Source organism: Aspergillus pseudodeflectus (genome assembly GCF_044049435.1).
Source record: "Aspergillus pseudodeflectus strain CBS 756.74 chromosome Unknown BJX68scaffold_117, whole genome shotgun sequence".
Classification (NCBI taxonomy): Eukaryota; Fungi; Ascomycota; class Eurotiomycetes; order Eurotiales; family Aspergillaceae; genus Aspergillus; species Aspergillus pseudodeflectus.
The window spans coordinates 1-22056 of record NW_027263893.1 but is presented as its reverse complement, the minus strand read 5'-3'; the positions used below and the strand labels follow the sequence as shown (position 1 = coordinate 22056).

Sequence of the window (22056 nt, the reverse complement as noted above, 5' to 3'; positions counted from 1 at the left end):
ACATGAATTCTGCCACCCTAAAATTTCCCCTCATTACTTTCATTTCGTGCAAACCAGTAACGAAACTATAGAAATGCCTGGAAAAGAGTTGTCAAGTCCGTGTATGGACTGCCGGGATAATGAGGCTATCTTTCTGATTCGAAGTCGCCGCCTGTGCAGGTAAGTTCGCACTCTTTGGATCCTTTGCGCTCCTAGTAGTACATACTCACCTTTTTCCCACTTTTAGAGATTGCTATACACGATTTGTTGGATACAAGGTTCTTCGCCGTACCGAACAGTATCGTCTTCGAAAAAGCGTACCAGGAGCCGCGCGGGGCAAGCTGCTTCTACCTTTGTCTTGCGGCCTTGCCTCGTCCGTCCTATTGCATATGATCCACACTCAGATGAAAGAACAGCGATCGAGGCCACACGCTCCCGATGGATTTGACCTGCACGTACTCATAATAGACCCGCAGAGTATCTCCTCGTCAAATCTACCGCTCGGCGAAGCGCTTGAGTCATTACAGCAGCGCTTCCCCCTCGCCTCGTTCACTCAACTTTCTCTCCATACCATTTGGGAACTTGTGCCGGACCTGCGAGATGTTTTCCCTGGATATGCCGGCGAAGACTTCAGGGATGATTCTTCGCTGTCGCCTAAAGAGCGTCTCGACGCCTTCCGCGCGTCTATCTCGTCGAATACCTCCGCTGCTGATGTAGACTCTGTCTTGTTGACTCGGCTTATTGTTGCTTTCGCGAAGAGTATAAATTGTTTTGGAATTATTTGGGGCGACTCCGACGACCGGCTTGCCGCGAAAACCCTAGCTAGTGTCGCTAAAGGCCGCGGATCCTCGTTAACGTGGCAGGTCTCTGATGGGATGACTCCGTTTGGTCTGGAGTTCAGCTTTCCTCTACGAGACTTGTTTACTGCGGAACTGCAAAACTATGCCGATTCATTCTCAGAACTCGCAGACATCATCATCCCTGATGCGCCATTCTCCGATAACATTCTCACCAAGAACCTATCCATCGATCAATTAATGCTGCGCTATGTATCGTCTCAAGGCGCGAAATATCCGGGTGTCATGTCCAATGTTACTAGGACTGCCAACAAGTTGCAGGCGTCTCGAATGTCCACGAATGGCTCTCGATGTGCTTTATGCGACACTTTCATCTGCAATTCAAAAGGGGTTTATAGCCAAACTCCTCGAACCGCCACCACCGACCCCAAATACAGCTCGTTGACAGAGCTATGTTATGCATGTGATCGTTCTCGCCCTGCATTGAGTTGATTGTGCACTACGCAACTTGTCGCATGAAAACAAATAATCTAAGGGAAATGGCATATATTCATTCAAAATCTCTCCGACATATGAACATGGGACATCGAGCAAGAACCTTCTCATCAAATCATCACCGGATATTACCGCTTTCAAGGTCACTTTCTCTCCGTGTTGACCTACCAAGTCGACTCTTCTGAGATTTCGACTTTTTCGGGATTTTTGCGACTGCAGGCTGGGCTGGTTCGCTTGTGCTTTTGGTACGTGCGGGCCCATCGCGAGCATGATGCTCAACGGCCTCTGAATCATACCTGTCGAACTCGTCTGGAAGACTTGGATCAATACTAGCGTCATGCCGTCTTCCTCGATTAGAAGCTTCTTTGGTTCCCTTGCTTCTCAAGTATTTCTCGAGAACAATGGCGTTTCTTGTGTTGCACTTATACGCTGCATCGGCAATGTCTCCCACAAATGGCACGAGGCCAATGACGAAGTCGAACAAAATGTTCATGATCATCTGCATTCGAAGGCGAGGGGGAAGCCCTCCGTCAATGCTCTCGCATGATTTCAGTACCATCATCGCTAGCGCGGCGTCGGCGGCATCACCGATGCTGGATTTCATTAGCATCAGTACGCCGTAACTCAATCAGCTTTTACTTACAAAGGCACCAAACCAATTACACTACCCCAACCGAATCTGATCCCGCAGAGGCTGAAAAGACAATAGTCCAGTCTATAGGCGCGTCGCTTGACGCGAGTGAGAACCTTCGTGTCGTTATCGGAGAGTCCGGGCGGGTTGGCTTTGCGCCGCTTCTGTGTCTTTTTGCCAAAGGCTCGTCCTATTCGTGACGCAGGTACTTCTTCAAAGTAGGGGTCCTTTGCGCATACCTGCTGTTAGCCTTGAGATATTTCAGTGAGAACGTGCGACTTGCCTCTTGTCCGAAGTGATTTCGCGCAGATTCAGCGAGAATCTTCTTCCCAATGAAAGAAATCAGGAACGACATGGTTTCTGGTAGATGTATAGAGCCGAGATAGATATCTTAGCCTGACAATATATCCAAACCAAGCGCTAGTCCCCCTTTAGTAGATCGTTGTGTACCACAGGAAGACAGTATAGAATGGAACCCGAATTTGAGTCTCCCGTTGTCAACTATTTTATCTTCCGGAGTACCTAGGACGTCATTCTCAGCTGTCGCCAGCGCATTCTTGTTTGGTGACATAATCGTCTGAGGCAGATCACCCTCCAGCCACAAAATGCATTGCCACTCCTGGCGCGGTGACAACTATTGGGCCATGACGCCACAGTTTGGGCGCTTCTGAATAAAGGTGTGGCTTAGCTGGTCAGTTGGTCCACCGACTCCGAGTCACCATCCGCTCTTCTCCCCGGGTCTTGTCAGCACTGACGTTCATTCCCTCGCCTACCTATTCATTATCAACCGTGTCGGCGACCGGCTAATTTACTGCAAGCTCGCTATCGCCTGCGTTGTGTACCAAATACTTGTACGCTTCAGGGTTGGCGCTTTGCCAAGCTCCTTTCCTCGAGGCTGCACGATTGCGCTGTCCGCCTGCATCAACCAGCAACTCTTCGACAACAGACCTTGCAATCCTACTCGGCCACAGTAGGCCGTGTTGAAATGCCAAAGCACGCCTTACACTATGACAAAACCGAAAATGCAACTGGAGGATTGTAAGTGACTTTATCATCGAGATGCCCCTCCCTTGGCTCATCAGCTAGGCACACGGCTGTGGGAGGCGCTAACAGCGATTGCGAACAGGGCTAGATGACTTGTGCGTCCGCTTCATTATAAACCTGCCTCGTGAAGAATTGGAATCGGTTGAGCGGATATGCTTCCAAGTTGAGGAGGCACAATGGTTCTACGAGGATTTTATCCGGCCTCTCGATCCGGCCTTGCCGTCGCTCTCCCTTAAGGCGTTCGCCTTGCGAATCTTTCAGCACTGTCCGCTCATGGCAAATTGGTCTCAATATCACCACATGACAGCGTTCTCCGAGTTCCTGGCCTACAAGACCCGGGTGCCTGTTCGTGGAGCTATCATGTTGAATCGTGAGATGGATCAAGTCGTCCTCGTCAAAGGCTGGAAGAAGGGCGCCAACTGGAGCTTTCCCCGTGGAAAAATCAACAAGGACGAAAAGGATCTCGACTGTGCCATCCGTGAAGTCTACGAGGAAACTGGCTACGATGTTCGTGAAGCCGGATTGGTCAAGGATGATGAGGAAGTCAAGTTCATCGAAATCACCATGCGCGAACAGCATATGAGGCTGTACGTTTTCAGAGGGGTACCTCAGGACGCTTACTTTGAACCCCGTACACGAAAGGAAATCAGCAAGATCGAATGGTGGAAGCTATCTGATCTGCCGACTTTGAAGAAAAGCAAGCAGTGTGAGGGGCAGGCAGCCCCCAATGCCAACAAGTTCTATATGGTTGCTCCTTTTCTGCACCCGCTCAAGAAATGGATTGCGCAGCAGAAGAAACTCGATCCCAAGGCACACCTCGACGTTAAGCAGATTCTGAACGATGGGGATGTTTCTATGGACGAGGGTCTTCAGACGTCGAACTTAGGGTATATGCCCAACCAAGTGCCTAAAGAGCTGGCTGTTCCAAGCGATTTGCCAGAAGTGGCAGTCCCCCACGATGCATCCACCCACCTTAAACGCCTTCTCAACATCAACAATGGCCTCCCTGCTCAGGAGCCTGTCAATTTGTTCAGTGCTGACCCTAACTCCTCAAAGTCTAATGCGCTTTTGGAACTCCTTAGAAGTGGTTCTTCCCCGAATCCTACTCCGCAGGCCGCTAGGGATGAACAAGGACCGCAACCATCTGGCTTCTTCCCGGGCTTTCCTCAGCAATATGTCGGACCCCCAGGACCCCCAGGAGCTTTACCGCAAGGTCCATCTCCATATCGGGGCCCTTCTCACGGCCCATTTCCTACAGGAAATCATCCTATACCGGGCCCACAACCCCTTCCCGGGTATCCGGGACCTCACCACCAAGGCCCTTCCAATACTTACCCAGGCCCGCCCAACCTACCTCGGCAACACCCTTCTCAACCAAGGCCGTTACCACCAGTATTCCCCCCGCTTCATGGGCAAGGTCCTGTGCCGGCACCGTATCAACGAACAGGAGACCCCCAGTTCTCGCACTCAGCTCAACCGCCTCAAAGTCAAGCTGCTGTACCTCCTGCAAGCAAGCTGCCACCGCCGAAGCTTACCAGCCATTCTTTAGCATTACTGAGTGTCTTTAAAGATGACAAGCAAACCCCACAGATGTCGACTGCAAAATTGGCACCGCGACCGGAGCCGTCCCCAAGGAGTGAGCGCAAGCCGTCGGCCCATCAAGACCAATTGTTGAGTTTGCTAAAAGGGTCTCCGGCACCGAGTGGCTCACGACCGGCTGAGTTATCGGCGTACCCATCATCGCCTGCGCAGAAACAGATTCTGCAACGGCCTAATGTGGACTCAAATCCTCCTCAACCTCAACAAATAGTCAAAGGTGCTTGGACATCCGCAACAGTATCTGGTCCCCTAAATACTCCCCAGTTCGAAGCAATCCAAAAATCGTCGACTAGGAAGGCGCATGACTCAAGACGTCAAGTCAGCCGAGACAGCCGAGAACGACAGACGCAGCCTTTGGCTTCACCTATAACGATTTTGCCTAGACCGCAGGGTGCCCGGAGGGAACAACCGCCTGCTCCAGCGCCAGCGCCCCCTCCTCAACCTTCCATCAAGCCTCGGCCTGTCAAAGCGAAGTCTCCAGAGCCTCCCAAGACGTTTCAGCCCCAGATTCTACGTCGCTCTGATAAAGCGGACATTCACAGCATATTACCTGTACGGACGAAAGACACAGAAGTTCCCAGCACGCCAGATGATATTACTGGACCTGATCTTAAGACTGCTCCATCTCCTCAACCTGAATCATTCCGGCGGTCAAGCCAGACGGCCGCACAAAGAGAGACGCTTCTCTCCCTGTTCGGGAAACCTGCGACTTCTCCAAAAGCGCCGACCGCGGGGCAACTAAACCTGCAGACCGCCGTCCCTAAGCCTTCCGTTACACCGTCTGTCGTCAGTCCGCTCACACCACTCCACCACCATGCTGGGAATGAGATGTCCATGGACGACGGAGCGTCCAACACAAACCGGGTTGCAACCCCTGCTAATAAAGCATTCTTACTTGGCTTTTTGGAAGGAGTTGCTAAAGGCAGCAAATAAGGTGCCGCCGCTGGGTATTTTTGAGCAATATAGTCTCTGCTGTATCTTAGCCTTAGCATGAATATAGTCAGATCCACCAGGCGCTTGGTTTATCATAGATCTGAATACTCTAGAAACAGATACTGGCTCGAGTAATGTTCAAAGAGACAATGTTCCGACAGAGTATCAAATTCCCTTCAATGCCGTGCATAGATCATAGAAAGATGATATAATAAGAACCATGGTAGAGACCATCGAGACCTCATTTGATCGCTTTGCGATACCCGCAACCCATCCTTGAGATGATGCGAAATCGCCATAAAAGCACACTGAATTCTTCGCGCTGCTGACTTTAGTGTCCGCGAAACAAAGTTGGGGAATTCTGAGGGATGGTGGAGGTGCCTTCGTTTTCGCTAGAGTGATGTGTGTGAGCTAGCAGGAGACATGCAAGTCAATCGAGAGCCTGCTGGTTCGCACCGACAAGCTCAGTGAACAAGGCAGGTATGCCTTCTCATCGAAGTCCGGACTTCCGGTCTGTGCCTAGATTTAGCTAACAGGCTATGGTTACTCTTAACCAATGGGCTGGCCCTGCATAGTAGGGCCTGATAACGATATATGGGGGATGTGGGCGCGAAATTACTCGCATTTGCCCGGACTAATGGTATTGCGCGTCGACTTAGACTTCAGACGCATTAAGACAATTTGTAAACCGTCCTATTTGAGAGTAGTAAACATGTTTCGATGAATGTTAGTGAACAGCAGTATAAGAGAGACGCGAGTCCATTGGAAGGAGCCAGGTCAAGGTAAGTATCATCATGGGCGTAGTTTACAAAGGAAATGCGGAGATACATCGGTCTTCCGATACTGCCATTGCACACCGCCATATTTTATGGACGATGTCATTGTTGGAATCGTAAACTTTGCGCAACTTCATCCACAGACCGAAAGAAGTGCACGCCAACATGATGCGCTCAAAGGCATCTCCGAGCACAGTATGCACTCGCTTCTCGCTTCAATGGAGGTCATTCTCAACAACCCCGCAAGCTCGAGCCCAGAGCATTCCGCAGCCCCCGCCACAAGCCGGATATGCTCGACTCACGAACCGAGGATTGATCTCCATTACCGGTCTTGATAGTACAACGTTCCTTCAAGGCCTCATAACACAGAACATGTTTATCGCAAACGACCCGAACCGCCGAGTACGACACACGGGCTCCTATGCCGCGTTTCTGAATTCCACCGGCCGTATACTCAACGACGTATTTATTTACCCGCTTCCGCAATCCGAGGGCGCTTCGCCCGATGAACCGGCGTGGCTGGTGGAGGTCGATAAGAACGAAGTTCCAAGTCTCCTCAAGCATCTTAAGAAACATAAACTGCGCGCGAAATTGAAGCTCCGGGCTTTGGAGGAGGACGAGCGGACCGTGTGGGCGGCGTGGAAGAACCATTCGGAGCCGCGCTGGGCCGCGTATAATTTAGAGTCATCGACGTCTTCACCGTTTCCTTCTTCACAGTCGGTTGTTGGTTGTGTGGACACACGCGCACCTGGTTTCGGGTCCCGTCTTGTTACACCTGGTTCGGATGATTTGAGAACATATATTCCTGACGAGGCGCAGGTTGCAGGTGACGAGGTTGGCTTGGACGGGTATACCATTCGTCGTATGTTGCATGGTGTTGCAGAGGGGCAGTCTGAGATTATTCGCGAATCGTCGCTGCCGCTCGAGTCCAACATGGATATGATGAAGGGTATTGATTTCCGCAAGGGCTGCTATGTTGGTCAAGAGTTGACGATTCGGACGCACCATACTGGTGTCGTAAGGAAGCGGATACTGCCTGTTCAGTTGTATGAAGGCGCTGCGGACGCTCTGCCCTCTTCGGATGGGCCGGTTTATGACCCGTCTGTCAAGCTCTCTCTTCCGCCGTCTGGCTCGAATATCTCCAAGGTCAGCGCACGAAGGGGCCGTAGCGCGGGTAAATTCCTCGGTGGTATTGGTAACATTGGACTTGCACTGTGCCGCTTGGAGATGATGACTGATGTCGCACTGACTGGTGAGGGCAGCCAGTTCACTCCAGACCAAGAGTTCAAGGTCTCGTGGAGTGGGCCTGAAGGAAGCGAAGGCCAGGACGGCGAGGTCAAGCTGAAGGCGATAGTGCCCTCCTGGACCAGAGAGTTTATCATGGCAGGTGGCGCCAAAAACAACAACAACCCTAACCGCGAGGGTCGCCGGGCGAAGGACTATCTTGAGCAGCTAGAGGGGGAAGAGGCTCAACGCTGAAATGAGGAATGACCTATAATATAATATTGTACAAATATTTAGACTTGTATAACGCCACATCAATGCAAACCAATGTGCAAAGCTATGCATGGGTATCTTTTTAAACCAAAACAGTAAGTAGTAAAGTCATGATCGAGGCATACCGTCGGATTGTAGACCTCAAGTTCTCGCGGCAGCTTCTGCTGCGTCTGCGGCCGCGTCTTCTTTTTCTAGTTGTTCTTCAAGTGCTCTCCGCTCCTTTTCTCGTTGCGCGTTCTTTAGTCGCATGAGTGTGATCTCCTGGAAACTGGCGCTTGCACCGTTCGTCGACTCGGACGGTGTTGTTTTGGGGCCTCCTGTCGCTGCTGCGGAGGAGAAAGAACCGAACGAAGGCGCTTTACCAGGCTGTCCGCTGGCCCCAGCGGATTTGAGTCCTGCAAAACTAAAGGTGGGCTTTGGAGCTGGAGCTGGTGCTGGTGTATGCTCCTTCGGAGAGGGAGCAGCCTGACCCTCACTTGAAGGAGAAGGTGAGCCAGCATGTCTCCCAGCTAAATCTGGTTGTTCTCCCAAAGCCCAAAAAACAGAGTCAATCACATTCCAGTCGCTCTGTGTTCGTGACAGACTCTCGTGCATGAACTTTTCACTGTCAAGCACAGCTGTATGCGCACTGACGATTGAAGCAAAGACAATCACTCCCGTCGCAACAGTCTTCTTCTCCTTCCTCCCCTCAAGCCGCTGCCGCCTATCCTTGAGAACGAGGACGCTCTCAATCTTCCCAAAGGGGGCAAACAACGCCATCAGCCGGTCCTTGTCGATATCCACACCACGCCCCTCCCTCACCCAGCGTACCTTGACCGCGCGCTCTTGCTCAGGAACATTCGCGCCCCCCTCCCTGGACCGATCCACACGCTGCGAGCTCCGATCCTGAATTCTCTGCTTCTCATCCTCCTCCTCCCGTATTCTCTTTTCATCCTCCTCAACCTCTTTTTTTAGCTTCTCCTCACGCTCTAACCTCCTTCGCCTCCCATCCTCTGCAATCCTCTCAATCTCCCTCTGTAGCCTCTCCTCGGCCTCGTCCTCCCCACCCCACGCCCTCTTCACCCCTCTAACTCCAGCAGCCCCCGCAGCGGCCGCATCCCTCATACCCTCCCTCTCCCTCCTCTCCAAATCCTCCCTCATCTTCCTCTTAACCCCATCCAGTAACTCAACCTCACGCTTCTTGCGCTCCCGCGCCTCCCGCGCATTATCATACAGCTGCCGGACGGCCGAGTCGGAGAGGACATCGTTTGCGATTTGAAGAAGGTGGAACTTGTCTATGTCGGCTTGTGTGGGGTTGGTGATCTTATCCGGGTGGTATTTTAACGCTGTACGGCGGTAGGCGCGACGGATTTCAGAGTCGGTTGCGCTGGGGGAGATGTCGAGGAGGGCGTAGAAGTCGTGAGACGCGGAGGTCGCGTGGGTTTTCAGGTCGTCGAGGGGCATTTCGCTGATGTTTCTCTCTCTTAATAGACAGTCAATGAGTTCAAGCGACAAAAGTGGGTTTCGAAATGAGCGTGGAGAAATTTTGAGCAGGTAGTGAGGTGTTGTGAGCTTATTTTGACAGTAGAAAGTTCCTGGTTGGCGGTGGCGGACTCCAAGGCCTTCGTCCTCAATGTTTTGCGACAAAACATCTGACACCACAAATTCAATTCAACCTCAGTTCTCTCGATAGGTCTTCTCTCGAATCATATACTCGTGTTTTAATAAGACTATGTTATTGTTTTATCTGCGGAACGCGACATAACCCTTTTTCAGAAAGTCACTCGTCACTATATATTCTGGAGCACCTACTATCATGCCAACACCGTCGAGACAAGAACCAACACCAGCCATCATGTTCTTCGGCAACCTTGGAACCAGCCGTTATGACTGCTCTGAATCAATCAGAGACTTGAGAGCTAATGGTCATACCCAGCGCGAATATAGAAGATGTCAAAGTTCAGAACGTCTTCAAGAAGGCGACTTATCGGTTACTTGCTTGAGATCGGAGCTCCAACCATCTCGGCTATACACCACGAGTAGCCGACACTCATCCAGCAGGTGCTATCTCCGCATGGAAGACTACTCCCGAGACAGAATCCCATTATATATAAGACGGGCCCAGCAACATAGCAGCCGAGCCTAGTTCAACATAGATTCGAAACTGCAATTGTTGAAGATGTTTGCTCGATTATCTCGGACCCGATGCATACCGTTGCCGACTATATCAGGTAGTATTCGGCACTTCTCATTATCTGCTGCGCGACGGAACCAAGGTCCCTTATCCGATATCACAGTTGTCAGTTTGGAGCAAGCAATTGCCGCCCCGTTTTGTACAAGACAACTGGCAGACCTAGGCGCACGCGTGATCAAAGTCGAACGACCCGGCGTAGGAGATTTCGCGCGCAACTATGATACCAGGGTCAACGGGCTCGCCTCGCACTTTGTTTGGACAAATCGGTCAAAGGAGAGCCTTGCGCTGGACGTGAAGAAGCCTTCAGATCATGCGGTATTGATGAAGCTACTCGGCAAGGCCGATGTGCTTGTGCAGAATCTTGCCCCTGGGGCGAGTTCTAGGTTAGGTCTCTCCTTTGACGACTTGAAAGAATCGCATCCGGGTCTCATCGTCTGCGATATCTCTGGATATGGACAGGATGGGCCATACCGAGACAAGAAGGCGTATGATCTTCTTGTGCAGAGTGAAGCGGGCATGCTCTCTGTTACCGGGACTGGCAACGAGCCTGCCAAAGTCGGGATTTCCATTGCAGATATCGCATCTGGCATGTACGCCTACAGCAACATCCTGGCAGCCTTATTGCAGCGCTCCAAGACCGGCCGTGGAAGCCACATCGACATTTCTATGCTAGAGTCCATGGTCGAATGGATGGGATTCCCGATGTACTACGCCTACAACGGCGCTCCTGGCCCCGTGCCCGCGGGAGCCTCCCACGCCTCCATATACCCTTACGGCCCATTCGAAACGGGCGACGGACAATCAGTTATGCTGGGCATCCAGAACGAGAGAGAATGGGCGAACTTTTGCACGCTAGTCCTCTCACAACCCGACCTCGCGACGGATGCCAGATTCTCGACAAACTCTGTCCGTACACAGAATCGGGAAGCGCTGAAGGACATCATTCATAAATCCTTTGCGGACCTCACCGCGGGGGAAGCTACGCGCCGACTCGATGAGGCTTCTATCGCGAATGCAAATGTGAATGATATGCATGGAGTCTGGGAACATGCGCAGCTGCGCTCTCGCAATCGGTGGACTGAGGTGCAGACGCCCGAGGGCCCTGTGCCGGCTCTTCTCCCGCCTGGATTCACACCCCTGAGTTCTGGAAACGAGGGTGTGCATGCACGAATGGACCCTGTCCCAAAGGTGGGTGAGCACAACGAATCGATTCTGGCGGAGTTGGGGATCACAACCAGCAACAAAGAATAGACAATTCAATAGAGACTTTTGAAAGTTCATCCGGTGTGCTTACTGCTGTAGTGGTGTGATCAGATCAATGGCCACTAATGAATGAGAGGCCTGATACGCTTCTCCCAAATTGTTGTGTCTCTGTGCAGGGACTGCGGGTGCGGCAAGACACTCGAGGTAGGGATGATACTGAGAACTGGCTTTGAAATTACCTGTTGTGGCTCGTGAGATCAGCTAGTCTCGCGTTGGCCTACAGCAATGTCCTACTAGACAGATTGGGTTCACGGATGGATTGAGATGCAGTGTCGCGTAAGCCGGACGAGCAATCCCACCCAGCTCGACTTGAGCTTTGATCGTCAAATATGCTTCACTGGGATGTGGAATATGAGTCTCATCCCCAAAACCTCAAGGAGGTGCCCAACTGAACAAATATAAGAACCTTAGGAGTTGGAGAAGGCTGACAGGCACAGAATAGTCACTCTGGAAGATTATATAGCCTGCGCTATTCTTCCCATGATTGTCAAGTTGGGCGTACTCTAGGTCTTTATATTGCAACTGCTTTGGTCGAAAAAGGTGAAACAGATTCTATTCTCAAGGACTAGAACGAACGGTGCTAGATGTTGAAGAAGCACGTGTCCACCATGTCCTCTTTGGGCCAAGTCGAGCCTCCACCACTTCTCCAGTTCATCAACTTGCCATTCACCAGCTCAAGCTTTCAAGACCGAGGCTGTCTGTCATGGAAGCTGGTTACTGAGAATGGAGTCAATTCCTCCTCCACCTCCCGAACAATTAGCCCTAGCACTCGCTATTGTCAAATCGAAGCCAGCGAATCTGGACGTCAGAGGTGCATCTCTCCATCATCAGCTAGCTTGAAGCCATCTAACCAATATCTTGATAGAGCACATCTTACAAGTCCGGCAATTCATCAAAACAAGGAGAGAACCAGAAGCATTTCGTTCTCCCGAGCAATTCTTCGACAGCGTTGCATTCTGGAAGCAAGCGCATGACAAGTCAGAGGCGGAACAAAACAAACTGCGAGATAGTGTGTATGAGCTTGAACAATGCAATGATATGCTGTTAGCTAGAGTACGGGCTCAAGGAAATGGGTCGGTTGAGACTGCATTGCACGGGTTGACCAAGGATCGTGATGCTGGGAATCCAACATTGCGGGCTAGAACGCAGCTATACCCTATTTTGAGCTTGCCTGCTGCAGGTACCCAAATATCGAAAACTCTTGAGGATTGTGAGTGATTTCTACTACCGATCCAGTTGCACTCTACTTCACACTAATATCTTTTCCGGTCAGCCACTGCCCCATTTATGCGACAGTTCTATATCCTCCAGAAAGCCCTACAGAGACGGTCAACTGGCATCAATATCCTACGCCCGGCTGTTGACTTGTGCAAAAGGTCTGCAGATGAGATCGAGGGCGCGGTTTCTCTGGAGTCGTTGAGCCCAAGCGAAGCCGGGTCCAAAAACGCAAACCTAACCCCTAACGATCTGTCTCGCTTTAAAGCAGTTATACAGGCAGTCGAATCTGCTGCGGCTCTTCTATTCCAGGCACTGAAGAAGCTCTCAGCTTCTGAGCCTGCCAGGCGAGAGACAAATATCCTCATGTATAGCATTGTCGGCTTATACGAGGCCATCATGGGTACCCTGGAACGATACTGCAAGATGTGGGCATCTACTAGGCCATCACCGGATTTCTCAAGACTTTCAACTGAAGGTCCCATGACAAGGTCAAAAACCAACGCGGGATGGCCAGCCCAGCTCGAGACCGAGAAAGAAGGAGCCATGCAGCTTGTTTCATTGCTTAGCCGTATGATAACAGCTCTCGACCCATCCCAAACTGAGCAGCAGAGCCTGATCGAAGGATTCCTGTGTATCCTGCTCAGCCGCGTTGGAAAACTTCTGTGCATCTTCCATTTCCGAGATCTACAACTGCAGCCTGAGCTGCGAGCGGACCCTAGCATACTGCCCCTTCCTGCCGGACTGGTCGACGCCGAGCTCGACAACCAGTCCCTGGACGCCATGTGCACAGAAGCCAAGCATTTGGTTTGGCTTCTAGAAGGAGCGTTGGCCGTCTTCAATGCCTGTTCTCCTGCATCGAACCCGGAAGCCGAGGGCCAATCGTCTCGCACACGGTTCATATCTAGCATCAATGCAAGAATAGAGAGCACGCTTGTGCAAGCCGTCTTCGGTGCGGATTCTGACGCTTACGGCCCGCGTTTGCAGTGTCCTACCCTGCCCGAGAGTCTCAATATAGACAGGCTCTTGAAGTCTCACGGGGGCGCTCAATTGTCGGTACCTGACTGGTATATGGGAGAGGTATGGCGACTTATGGGCTGGAACATGTTGACGAGCAAGCTCCCATGATGGCCAATGTTTCTTCTGTCTCAATGCGATATGTCACTCTGTGTTTCAACGATGCTATATCTATATACACGCAGCCGTGTCCGAGAGTTTTGTTTTCCTAATTTGATTGTTTATGCAGGCAAAGCTGGAGTGTACTATACCCAGGCGCTGATCACTTCAGATTCAAAATCTGCGCAGCATTTCCGCCTAGAACATCTTTCACTGTATCAGATTTCCCCTCAAAAGTAGCATGGATCGCTTTATAGTTCGTCGTCACACTAGGCCAGTCGCTTTCCTTGTCATCCAACGGCGGGAAGAATGGATGGTCGGTTCCTATACGTTAACTTGTTAGCAATCTAGTTTAGGCTATGTAGCCAAGCAAAGTACATACCAAACATAAGACGATCCGACCCCGACGCCGCAATCGCCGCCTCCAGCCCTGGCTTCCCATAAACCACCGCATCAAGATAGATATTCGTCTTTAGCACGTCCCAAATGCTCCGCTGCGGCCCCTGCACATCACCACCTCCAGATATGAACTTTCGCTCATGCAGAATACAGCTCTCGATTCGGCCAGCGAGGAAGGGCAACGTGCCACCTGAATGCGCAAGAAGGATCTTCAACTTCGGGAACCGATCAAACACACCCGAGAGCAACATCCGCGTCACAGCTATCGTGGTCTCGAGCGGGAACCCTAATGCCAACGGCAGGACATGCCCATAGCGACCCGTCGCCTCAGTGCCTCCAAAAGCCTCGTCTGGCAGCCCATAATGCGGATGCAAGAACATCAAAGTATCCGACTCTTGAAGCGCCTCCCAGACGGGGTCCAGGGCCCTATCATCCAGCCCTTTACCCAACCCGGTCGTCCCCATAATAACCCCTCGTAAATGCGGGAGCGTCTTCAACCTTTTGATCTCACCCACAACAACCGATGCCTCCGGCGCACTAAGCGGCAACGCGCCCATCGCAAACAAGCTCTCCTTGTCCTCAAGTTTCAGGAGCCCCTCCGGATCCGCTTCCTTGTTAACTTTCGCACACGTCGCTTCGAGATCATCATTGATTCGCTCCGCCCACATCTGCGCCTCAGCGGGCTCAATGAAGTCCAGCCAGGGATTGGCGAGCGAGATCACGCTGACGTTTATCCCGTGCTGCCGCATGAAAGATAATTTCACGGATATATCCCAGTAGGAGGAGTCGACTGGGCGGCCGCGGTGCGAGAGAGGTATAGAGGGGTCATCATCTGAGGAGAGGATTATGAGGCGAGGGTCTGCGTTGGGGTTGTCGAATGGGTCGTGGACGTAGGGGACGGTTTTGCGGCCACGCAGCATGCGCATGTAGGCGGGCGGGTAGACGTGGGTGTGCACGTCGACGACGAGTGGCATTTTGATTGTTTGATTGAATATGAGGAAGTAGATAGGAGGGGGAATGAAGGTGGACGGGGATTGAAGGTCCTGGAGAGAGGGAAACCAGGGTAGATGCAGTGCTGCGGGGTTTATTGTGCAGGGCTGCCCAAGGTGACAACGTCTCTTTACTTATGTAGCCATCGTGACTCTGGGCAGGCCTATTTGCGATCTCCCTCTCTCGGCATTTGGAGCACAAGTGGTTATCTGTGATAACGTATCTACCTTTCCCTCTTTCGTCTCGACCTTATCTTTCCTTTATCTTCCCCGCAATATATTACTACGCATTGCCTGATTTCCTTTCAGGGCATTGAGATGATTGTGACTCCGGACCCTGGCCCTGCAGGTTATGATATAACCGCCGTCGATTGACTCCTGCCCCTCCTTGCAGTGTCTTGTCTCCCTTACTGCCATCCTGCTTCCAGTGACTCCGCCACTCTCCCATTTTCCCATCTCTCCGGTTTGAGCCACTCAGGCTCTTATCGTCCGATCTCAGTGAGTGGCTTAATTATTATCGCAACCGCATCTGCCATGGAAGGGAATATGCCTCTCCAGGCTTGCAAGCCTGTGACCGAGACTGTTTCGAAAGACGGCCTTGTCATCCCGGTAAGTTCATCTTCTTTTCTGCTATTTGTCGTTGTCGGGACGAAAGGAAATTGAGTTGAACCTAGATCATCGACTTCGCGCCCTTTCTCAACGGTACCCCCGCCGATAAGCACGCCGTCGCCATTTCCATCGTCGGCGCATTCAAAACATCGGGTTTTCTCTACCTAAAAGACCATGGCATTCCGCCCTCCATCGTCGCCCGAGTCTTCAAGTCCTCCGCGGCCTTCTTCGCCCGCCCGCAAGACCAAAAGGATACCCTGGGCTGGACAACCCCGCAGGCGAACCGTGGTTACGTCAGAACGGGACGGGAGAAGCTTAGCACGGTTGACGATCTCTCGGACCCCGAGGCCCGCCGCGCGATACCCGATATCAAAGAGAGTATGGAGATTGGTCGGGAAGGTGTCGAGGGGCTTCCGAACCACTGGCCCGATAGTATCGATGACGAGGGTAAGGAGTTCAAGGACGAGATGCAGTCATTTTTTGCCAGGTGCAAGGACTTGCATATTAAGGTGATGCAGGCTATTGCGCTGGGGATGAATCTGCCCGTGCATTTCTTTGACGAGTATGTGGACCAGGGAGATAATACTCTGCGTCTGCTACATTATCCGGCTGTGCATAAAGACATCTTCAAGACGAACCCTGGACAAGTTCGGGCAGCTGAGCACAGCGACTATGGCTCAATTACTTTGCTTTTCCAAGATCGGAGGGGTGGGCTCCAGGCGCGCAGCCCGGAGGGTACGTTTGTCGACGTGACGCCTTTTCCTGATACCGTCGTCATCAACGCCGGTGATCTCCTAGCTCGGTGGTCGAATGATACTATCAAGAGTACACGGCACCGGGTGGTAGAGCCCCCAAAGGCGTATGGCGAAGAGGACGAGTCGGAAGTGTATCCGGACCGGTACAGCATTGCATATTTCTGCAACCCTAACCATGACAAGTTCATTGAAGCCATTCCGGGCACTTATGGGGAGGATATCAGCAATGCCAAGTATCCAGGGATTACAGCTGGAGAGTACCTGGTGCAGCGACTCGCCGCTACGTACTAGTCGCCGGCGTTCTACCCTATACATTTGTGCGCTTATATTTATATTTATATCTGTCTTGATTTCTTAGCGTCTCAGCGTTAATGTTTGAGATTTCGTCTATCTACCATTCTATGTCTTGCCCTTGCTCTAGCCCTAACTAATAAGATGACTGGAGGACACTCAAGCGCCCACCGTCAGTAACCAGGATATTCCCGTTGATGTATCCTCCGCTGGGCCCCGCCAACCAAAGCACCAGCCCCGCAATATCCTCCTCTCCCCCGGCCCTGGTCATCGGGATCAAGCTCGTCGGGAACGACCCATCTGAAACACCCTTATCTCCCTCGACGAAATTCGACCCAGCCGACATCTCCGAGTAGTACAGACCAGGCGCAATGCCGTTAACTCGAATGTTATAGTCCGTTAGATTCGTCGACAAAACCTTTACCAGGTGATTCACACTCGCTTTGCTGAGGTTATACGCAAAGTCAAACGGCACTCTGCGCGAATATCCCGCAATACTCGACGTAATAACTATCTGCGCCAGCGGCGGCGAGAGAACATTCTTCTGCGGTGGCGCACGACGCTTATTCGCCGCGTCCAACAGAGGTAGGAATGCAATGGCCGTATAGTATGCTCCGGTTGTATTAACCTCAAAGACGCGCGTGAAGTCCTCCATGGGTATCGACCACAGATAATCCTTCAGCTCATTAATCGACGGCTTCGAGCCATCAGGCTTATCAATGATCTTTGCGGCCGGGCCGAGGATCCCCGAGTTCACAAGGAGGAGGTCGACGTGGTCTGTCTGGGACGAGATGGCGGCGTAGGCGGCTTCAAGGGAGGATTGCGAGGTCACGTCAGTAACGACGGGAACGATGGTGTTTGCTTCGGCGCCGGTGTCTTTTGTGGAGGGGTTGAGGTTGTGGAATTGCGAGATTGTTTCATGCAGGGCGTCGGCGCGGCGGCCGAGGATGAAGACTTTTGACGCGCCGTTTGTCGCGAGGGTTAGGGCCATTGTGCGGCCGAGGCCTGGTTCTTGTTAGAATTTGCTTGGTGGGAGGTATAGGGAAGGAGGGAAAAGTACCGCTGCCGCCGCCTGTTATGACGGCGACGAGGCCCTTGATGTTATATAAATTTGCAGCTTGAAGGTGAGACATTGCGAATTGATGTGCAATCTTAGCTGGCCCCGATGAGATAGAAGAGAATGGGTAGGTTGTAAGATGATTGGGGCACGTTACTCGGAGTTTATATACTCATCTCGGCGGGGTAATGGCATCATGGCCTACCGTCGATTACCAAGCCGATATCCGAGCTTCGGGGTTCCGCCGATTGTTGCCATGGGACGACAAGCATGGCGAACTTCAGAAGCCGAGGAGTATAGCATCCGCCTCTGATTACCCTGCACCAAGTTCCACTGCCGATTTTATTGGATTGAATGGTGTTCTTATGGGTATGATGCCAGTCGCTTTATTTAGATTATGCAAGGATGCTCATCAACCTCCAATTCATCTATAGCAGGCATATTTCAAGGTACTGGAATAGAGTCAACAAACATTTTAGCTCGATCAGTAGAAAACAAGTGAAGAAGATTCAGATTTGCAGGGCGCCTGAACGACACACGACATTACTGCCTGTAGTATAGCCTGGCTTAACCCCGCTTATGTCCGGGGGCTGCTGAAATTCAATCTGGCCCTTTCTCAAATCTGCCCACGCTCAACCTCATCGGCTTTTCACGATTAGCATCAACAAAGCATTCTTCAACGCTTCCGCAACATACAGTGCAGCTCACAATGGAAGCTCCTCGAAACCGAAAACAACGACGGGCAGCTGCCTCATCGAAAGCCGAATCCGATACCTTCGATCCCTCCTCCATCCCCCTTGCCCGACCCCCATCGAACGACCCCTCGAACGCAAAAACCCTGGTGGATATAATCGCGGAAAGGCAGGCTGAGCTAGGAAACCCGATCGGAAATACAGGCTCGATAAAAAGTCTCAAGACACAATACGTGACCATCGACCCGGCCACGGGCAAGATCTCTTCGCTGGATGGGTCGGACGTCACGGGCCTCGAAGGTCATGTCACCGCTGATGGGATTCAGGGTCCTCGAGTCATTGAAGTGGATGAAGAAAAGAAGGAGGAGGGTGGTGATGATGAACCGCCCATCCCGCCTGTCATTGACACTCTGCTGCTCTCTATACCCCTGACTGTCCTCCATCTGACACTGGGTTATCTGGCAGCTCATCAATACGCACAGAGTATTCAACTCGACGCCCTCTTCCGCAACTCCGGTTTCGTCGCCTTTCCAATGCTCACTCTGCTCATTCACCTTGCCCATGGACACATCATATCGTTCAACCGGGGCGCGAAGGCGGAGACGCTCTCGCTCTTCCCGTGGCATGCAGAAAAGCTGTCATTCTCGTTTTTGCGCAAACTACTTTTCCCGCCGACGCTGAAGACAATGGTCTTCCTGCCTGGTGCAGTCTTGTTAGGAAGCAAGCTCATGGCTATGACGAACGAGGACACGTACTATGCTGTTATGAAGCAGGCTCCTGCTGTTGGTACACTCTGGGTATGGTGCATCCTCGAGGTGCCAGTAGGAGCCGCTGTCCTCGGCGCTCTGGGACCACTGGCGTGGGGTGTGTATTGGAAGGGATATGGTATTCTTTAGGCTGAGTCGCAACAGACTCGGCGGGCATTGAGTGATGTGAAACCGCAACGGGACCGAACTGTCCTTCCAGCCCGAGAGAACCTTGCTTACAGTATTTGTCACCTTTGCCGGCATCAGAAGATGCCCTTTGTCCTCAACTTTACTCATGGAAGGGGAGGAGCCAGTCTGTCAACAGGGAAGGATGCGCCTCCTATACGCAGCTTGAGCAAGGTATCACAACATCACACAAGGAATTCGCAGGCTTTCTAGCCGTTGCACACGACGGACTTGTTCGAGCCCTAGGCGAACGACATACCAGAACCGTCTCTAGAGCTAGTGTCACAACATCACACCAGGCATTCGGATGCCCAAGCCGTGACATCTACGAGCAATTCAGTCGGGTCTAGATTAGCCCCGTTTACCTCTCTTTCTCGACAAGAACATCCTAGCGGGTGATGAGATGCGCCAACATACATGAACCAGGAATGCCCGTGAACTACCTAGTCTCAATGTGTTCCTGCGTTTAGGCTCTGAACTTGTGTCATTAGCAGGCTTCCTATCTCCAGATCATTTGGAAGACCTCTTAGCTGAACGACTCCGGAAATGGCATGATCCCCGAGAGGCGCCGCTATACTGCAGTGCTGAACCAACCCTCTGGGTCTCCACGGTTCGTTGCCCGCAGTTAGAGTTTGCGCGCTCTAATCACCTAAGATCAATTGGAAGGTTGTTGCGAGGCTAATGCCCGCATCGTGTAGGTTCCCGACCAGGGATCCATCTCTTGGAGTACTCTGCGTGGCGCCGGAAAACCACTTCTGGCAATCTCTCCACAGGCCCGAGTCAACGGAACTACGATCGTCATGCGCCACCTGGCTCTCATCAAGAGTTAGAGTTGTCGATCTTGGAGTCTAGTGAACACCTCAATCGTCACACGACGCCCGCCTGCCTATGCGCGGTGTATGTTGCGGCCCGCTACCTTCGGGTGAGCGGGTAAACGCGTGATAATAACGCACTGCTGTACAGCTATTTGACTTGATTCCAAGCTTTAACTTTTGGATCTGCAAATCCTTTGTTGTTGAACCATGGAAGATAGCGTCCCCACGGTTGCTGGATTTCGTTATCAAAGATCATCCATCCGCGTCGCACCGGCTATCCGTTGATCAATCCTGAGCCAGATCTTGCTCATCACTGGGTCTTGACAGCTGTCGGATGCGGCAATCCCTCGATGAGGAAGTAGGAGACGATCAGCGGTACTCTTTTGAGCAATTCATGAAGCACATCATTTCGTTCCCTCAGCAATAGCATGTGCTCTGCCATGACTCCATCCTTAGATAAACTTTAGTTAAGCGCAGTGGAGCAGATCCAACACTGGAAGGAGACGCTCCTCAACAAATCGCGCTCTCCAAGCGCAATTGACCGGAATTCGATCCCTCTAGTATTTCGCACTAATAGTTGGGTCAGTTTAGTCCGGGATCTGGACGCCAGCCGGACTAGATTCCACGAACTCGCCCGCTCAACTCCGCTCGCTTTCAGCTCAGGAAGACTGTAAGACACGATTCAATATTCTTCTGAGCCCTCAAAGGATACGAGATTGAGGATCGGATCGGATCGGCTGATCTACATGGCGTACTTTTGCACAGACCTCATCCTTGTCTTTGCTCTCGCACACCGTCCGCGATGCGCTCCCGTCTCCGGTGCTAGTTTGTGGAGTTCCTTCCTTCGAACCTCCAATTCCAAGCTTCAGCTCCTCAACCTCCTCGGCTCAACTCCAAGTTCCTCAAATATCGATACTACGTATAGGCTACCTACAGACGAGGCTAGAATAGACGACTCCAATTCTCCCGGAAAGCTTTTGTTTCTGCCGGATTTATAGGCCAAGACGGCGAAATAAAGCGGAGAGAAGAAAAAAAGCAAATACGATAGCCCAGAAGTCTGGGCGAGACGTATCCGTATTGGGATTTTTTCTTTTCGTCCTCGTCGACCTGGCTTTCGACTACTGACTCTTGACTCGGTTGTCGCAAGTAGCGAATAATGCCCAAGGCACACACGCAGAGGTCAACATCAGTATGCATGCACCATTGCCTCACTACCGCCAACCTGCCCATCCATCCAACCCAATACATTCCACCCACAACCAACCTTACATCGTCCAACCACGAGGCACGCATTAGGCAGTACATAAGAAAGTACCCTACAGCAGCCCACATGCGAACACCAACTCCACCTCGCGACCCCATTGGCTGGCCCCGTAACCGTAACCGTACATATATGCAATGCAAGGGAAATCAGTCACAAACAACACGCAAGGAAACCGAAAATCTTATTTTTCTTCACACGGTCAGCCACGAATTCTCGGCGGGGCATGATAATTCAATGTGTGTTGGTTGTTATATGGTGCTTACTGCGGGTTTTCTGTACCACTTAGTTGGCTATGAGTATTTGTCTTACTGCCTTGGCTGCCTAAACTACCGAGGCAGTGAGGCATTCGGTTGGTGGTTAAAGGGTTCGCGCTTACGTACTAGAGTGTCAGATAAGTCCTGCCAATCCTGCTTAGGCCTGGAAGGGCTTAAGGTATTCTGATATCGATAGAGAAGACTGCTTCTTAACGAACTAAGAAGGTAACTGGGTTTCTGAAAGGTAGGGTAGCTTTGATTCCGAAAGTAACAGACAGTAGCTAGAACTAATTACAAGTGTTAACGAGTGTGCTTAAATACTAAGTTCCATCATATCCTGACTATGCTCGGCTCGTAGCCTGGCTATGATCCGGTCATGTCCTGGGTATGCCCCATCGTAGTCAGTCTATGCTCCTCATAGCCTGCCTATGATCGTAACCCTAATCCGGCCTAGCATCATAGCTCGACTATGATCGGTCTC

General features: G+C 51.7%; 11 protein-coding genes across 11 annotated transcripts; 7 read left to right on the top strand and 4 right to left on the bottom strand.

Moving 5' to 3' along the window:
* Positions 1-29: 29 nt before the first annotated feature.
* Positions 30-1329, top strand: BJX68DRAFT_36886 (uncharacterized protein). The gene is made up of 2 exons (XM_071049037.1): positions 30-159; positions 227-1329. Exons 1-2 carry the CDS (start codon positions 74-76, stop codon positions 1266-1268), a joined length of 1128 nt encoding a protein of 375 aa, XP_070892064.1. The 5' UTR covers positions 30-73; the 3' UTR covers positions 1269-1329.
* Positions 1329-2426, bottom strand: BJX68DRAFT_36882 (DUF4112 domain-containing protein). The gene is made up of 3 exons (XM_071049036.1): positions 2186-2426; positions 1915-2129; positions 1329-1864 (listed from the first exon to the last, which is right to left on the bottom strand). Exons 1-3 carry the CDS (start codon positions 2255-2257, stop codon positions 1390-1392), a joined length of 762 nt encoding a protein of 253 aa, XP_070892063.1. The 5' UTR covers positions 2258-2426; the 3' UTR covers positions 1329-1389.
* Positions 2427-2909: 483 nt separating this feature from the next.
* BJX68DRAFT_259931 (uncharacterized protein) lies at positions 2910-7733 on the top strand (the record flags this gene model as incomplete). Its single annotated transcript, XM_071043789.1, has 3 exons — positions 2910-2940; positions 3029-5393; positions 6398-7733. 3 exons carry the CDS (start codon positions 2910-2912, stop codon positions 7731-7733), a joined length of 3732 nt encoding a protein of 1243 aa, XP_070892062.1.
* A 159-nt stretch (positions 7734-7892) lies between these two features.
* Positions 7893-9194, bottom strand: BJX68DRAFT_273523 (putative cell cycle control protein (Cwf23); the record flags this gene model as incomplete). Its single annotated transcript, XM_071047486.1, has 1 exon — positions 7893-9194. One exon carries the CDS (start codon positions 9192-9194, stop codon positions 7893-7895), a length of 1302 nt encoding a protein of 433 aa, XP_070892061.1.
* Positions 9195-9394: 200 nt separating this feature from the next.
* BJX68DRAFT_274545 (CaiB/BaiF CoA transferase family protein) lies at positions 9395-11467 on the top strand. The gene has a single exon (XM_071047681.1). The coding sequence runs from the start codon at positions 9910-9912 to the stop codon at positions 11173-11175; it is 1266 nt and encodes a 421-aa protein (XP_070892060.1). The 5' UTR covers positions 9395-9909; the 3' UTR covers positions 11176-11467.
* Positions 11468-11845: 378 nt separating this feature from the next.
* BJX68DRAFT_274541 (uncharacterized protein) lies at positions 11846-13550 on the top strand. Its single transcript, XM_071047680.1, has 3 exons — positions 11846-11998; positions 12053-12397; positions 12461-13550. Exons 1-3 carry the CDS (start codon positions 11911-11913, stop codon positions 13528-13530), a joined length of 1503 nt encoding a protein of 500 aa, XP_070892059.1. The 5' UTR covers positions 11846-11910; the 3' UTR covers positions 13531-13550.
* On the bottom strand, positions 13331-15103 carry BJX68DRAFT_250708 (amidohydrolase family protein). The gene is made up of 2 exons (XM_071042298.1): positions 13901-15103; positions 13331-13842 (listed from the first exon to the last, which is right to left on the bottom strand). The coding sequence occupies exons 1-2, from the start codon at positions 14889-14891 to the stop codon at positions 13682-13684; spliced, it is 1152 nt and encodes a 383-aa protein (XP_070892058.1). The 5' UTR covers positions 14892-15103; the 3' UTR covers positions 13331-13681.
* BJX68DRAFT_250707 (isopenicillin N synthase family dioxygenase) lies at positions 15101-16631 on the top strand. Its single transcript, XM_071042297.1, has 2 exons — positions 15101-15515; positions 15581-16631. The coding sequence occupies exons 1-2, from the start codon at positions 15441-15443 to the stop codon at positions 16559-16561; spliced, it is 1056 nt and encodes a 351-aa protein (XP_070892057.1). The 5' UTR covers positions 15101-15440; the 3' UTR covers positions 16562-16631.
* BJX68DRAFT_250705 (SDR family NAD(P)-dependent oxidoreductase) lies at positions 16632-17741 on the bottom strand. Its single transcript, XM_071042296.1, has 2 exons — positions 17622-17741; positions 16632-17566 (listed from the first exon to the last, which is right to left on the bottom strand). The coding sequence occupies exons 1-2, from the start codon at positions 17692-17694 to the stop codon at positions 16698-16700; spliced, it is 942 nt and encodes a 313-aa protein (XP_070892056.1). The 5' UTR covers positions 17695-17741; the 3' UTR covers positions 16632-16697.
* Positions 17742-18253: 512 nt separating this feature from the next.
* BJX68DRAFT_36817 (uncharacterized protein) lies at positions 18254-19565 on the top strand. The gene has a single exon (XM_071049034.1). It carries the CDS (start codon positions 18328-18330, stop codon positions 19204-19206), a length of 879 nt encoding a protein of 292 aa, XP_070892055.1. The 5' UTR covers positions 18254-18327; the 3' UTR covers positions 19207-19565.
* Positions 19566-21134: 1569 nt separating this feature from the next.
* BJX68DRAFT_36824 (uncharacterized protein) lies at positions 21135-21895 on the top strand. The gene is made up of 2 exons (XM_071049035.1): positions 21135-21819; positions 21874-21895. Exon 1 carries the CDS (start codon positions 21214-21216, stop codon positions 21760-21762), a length of 549 nt encoding a protein of 182 aa, XP_070892054.1. The 5' UTR covers positions 21135-21213; the 3' UTR covers positions 21763-21819; positions 21874-21895.
* The last annotated feature ends 161 nt before the right edge of the window (positions 21896-22056 follow it).

Coding starts and splice junctions, on each gene's coding strand:
- BJX68DRAFT_250707 (XM_071042297.1), top strand. CDS start 15,441: ATGGAAGGGAATATGCCTCTCCAGGCTTGCAAGCCTGTGACCGAGACT. Junction 15,516..15,580: donor AAGACGGCCTTGTCATCCCG/GTAAGTTCATCT, acceptor AGTTGAACCTAG/ATCATCGACTTCGCGCCCTT.
- BJX68DRAFT_274545 (XM_071047681.1), top strand. CDS start 9,910: ATGTTTGCTCGATTATCTCGGACCCGATGCATACCGTTGCCGACTATA.
- BJX68DRAFT_274541 (XM_071047680.1), top strand. CDS start 11,911: ATGGAGTCAATTCCTCCTCCACCTCCCGAACAATTAGCCCTAGCACTC. Junction 11,999..12,052: donor AGCGAATCTGGACGTCAGAG/GTGCATCTCTCC, acceptor ATATCTTGATAG/AGCACATCTTACAAGTCCGG. Junction 12,398..12,460: donor ATCGAAAACTCTTGAGGATT/GTGAGTGATTTC, acceptor TTTTCCGGTCAG/CCACTGCCCCATTTATGCGA.
- BJX68DRAFT_36882 (XM_071049036.1), bottom strand. CDS start 2,257: ATGTCGTTCCTGATTTCTTTCATTGGGAAGAAGATTCTCGCTGAATCT. Junction 2,130..2,185: donor GAAATCACTTCGGACAAGAG/GCAAGTCGCACG, acceptor GTATGCGCAAAG/GACCCCTACTTTGAAGAAGT. Junction 1,865..1,914: donor GTAATTGGTTTGGTGCCTTT/GTAAGTAAAAGC, acceptor AATGAAATCCAG/CATCGGTGATGCCGCCGACG.
- BJX68DRAFT_36886 (XM_071049037.1), top strand. CDS start 74: ATGCCTGGAAAAGAGTTGTCAAGTCCGTGTATGGACTGCCGGGATAAT. Junction 160..226: donor CGAAGTCGCCGCCTGTGCAG/GTAAGTTCGCAC, acceptor TCCCACTTTTAG/AGATTGCTATACACGATTTG.
- BJX68DRAFT_36817 (XM_071049034.1), top strand. CDS start 18,328: ATGGAAGCTCCTCGAAACCGAAAACAACGACGGGCAGCTGCCTCATCG.
- BJX68DRAFT_250705 (XM_071042296.1), bottom strand. CDS start 17,694: ATGTCTCACCTTCAAGCTGCAAATTTATATAACATCAAGGGCCTCGTC. Junction 17,567..17,621: donor CATAACAGGCGGCGGCAGCG/GTACTTTTCCCT, acceptor AACAAGAACCAG/GCCTCGGCCGCACAATGGCC.
- BJX68DRAFT_250708 (XM_071042298.1), bottom strand. CDS start 14,891: ATGCCACTCGTCGTCGACGTGCACACCCACGTCTACCCGCCCGCCTAC. Junction 13,843..13,900: donor GTCGGATCGTCTTATGTTTG/GTATGTACTTTG, acceptor GTTAACGTATAG/GAACCGACCATCCATTCTTC.
- BJX68DRAFT_36824 (XM_071049035.1), top strand. CDS start 21,214: ATGCCCAAGGCACACACGCAGAGGTCAACATCAGTATGCATGCACCAT.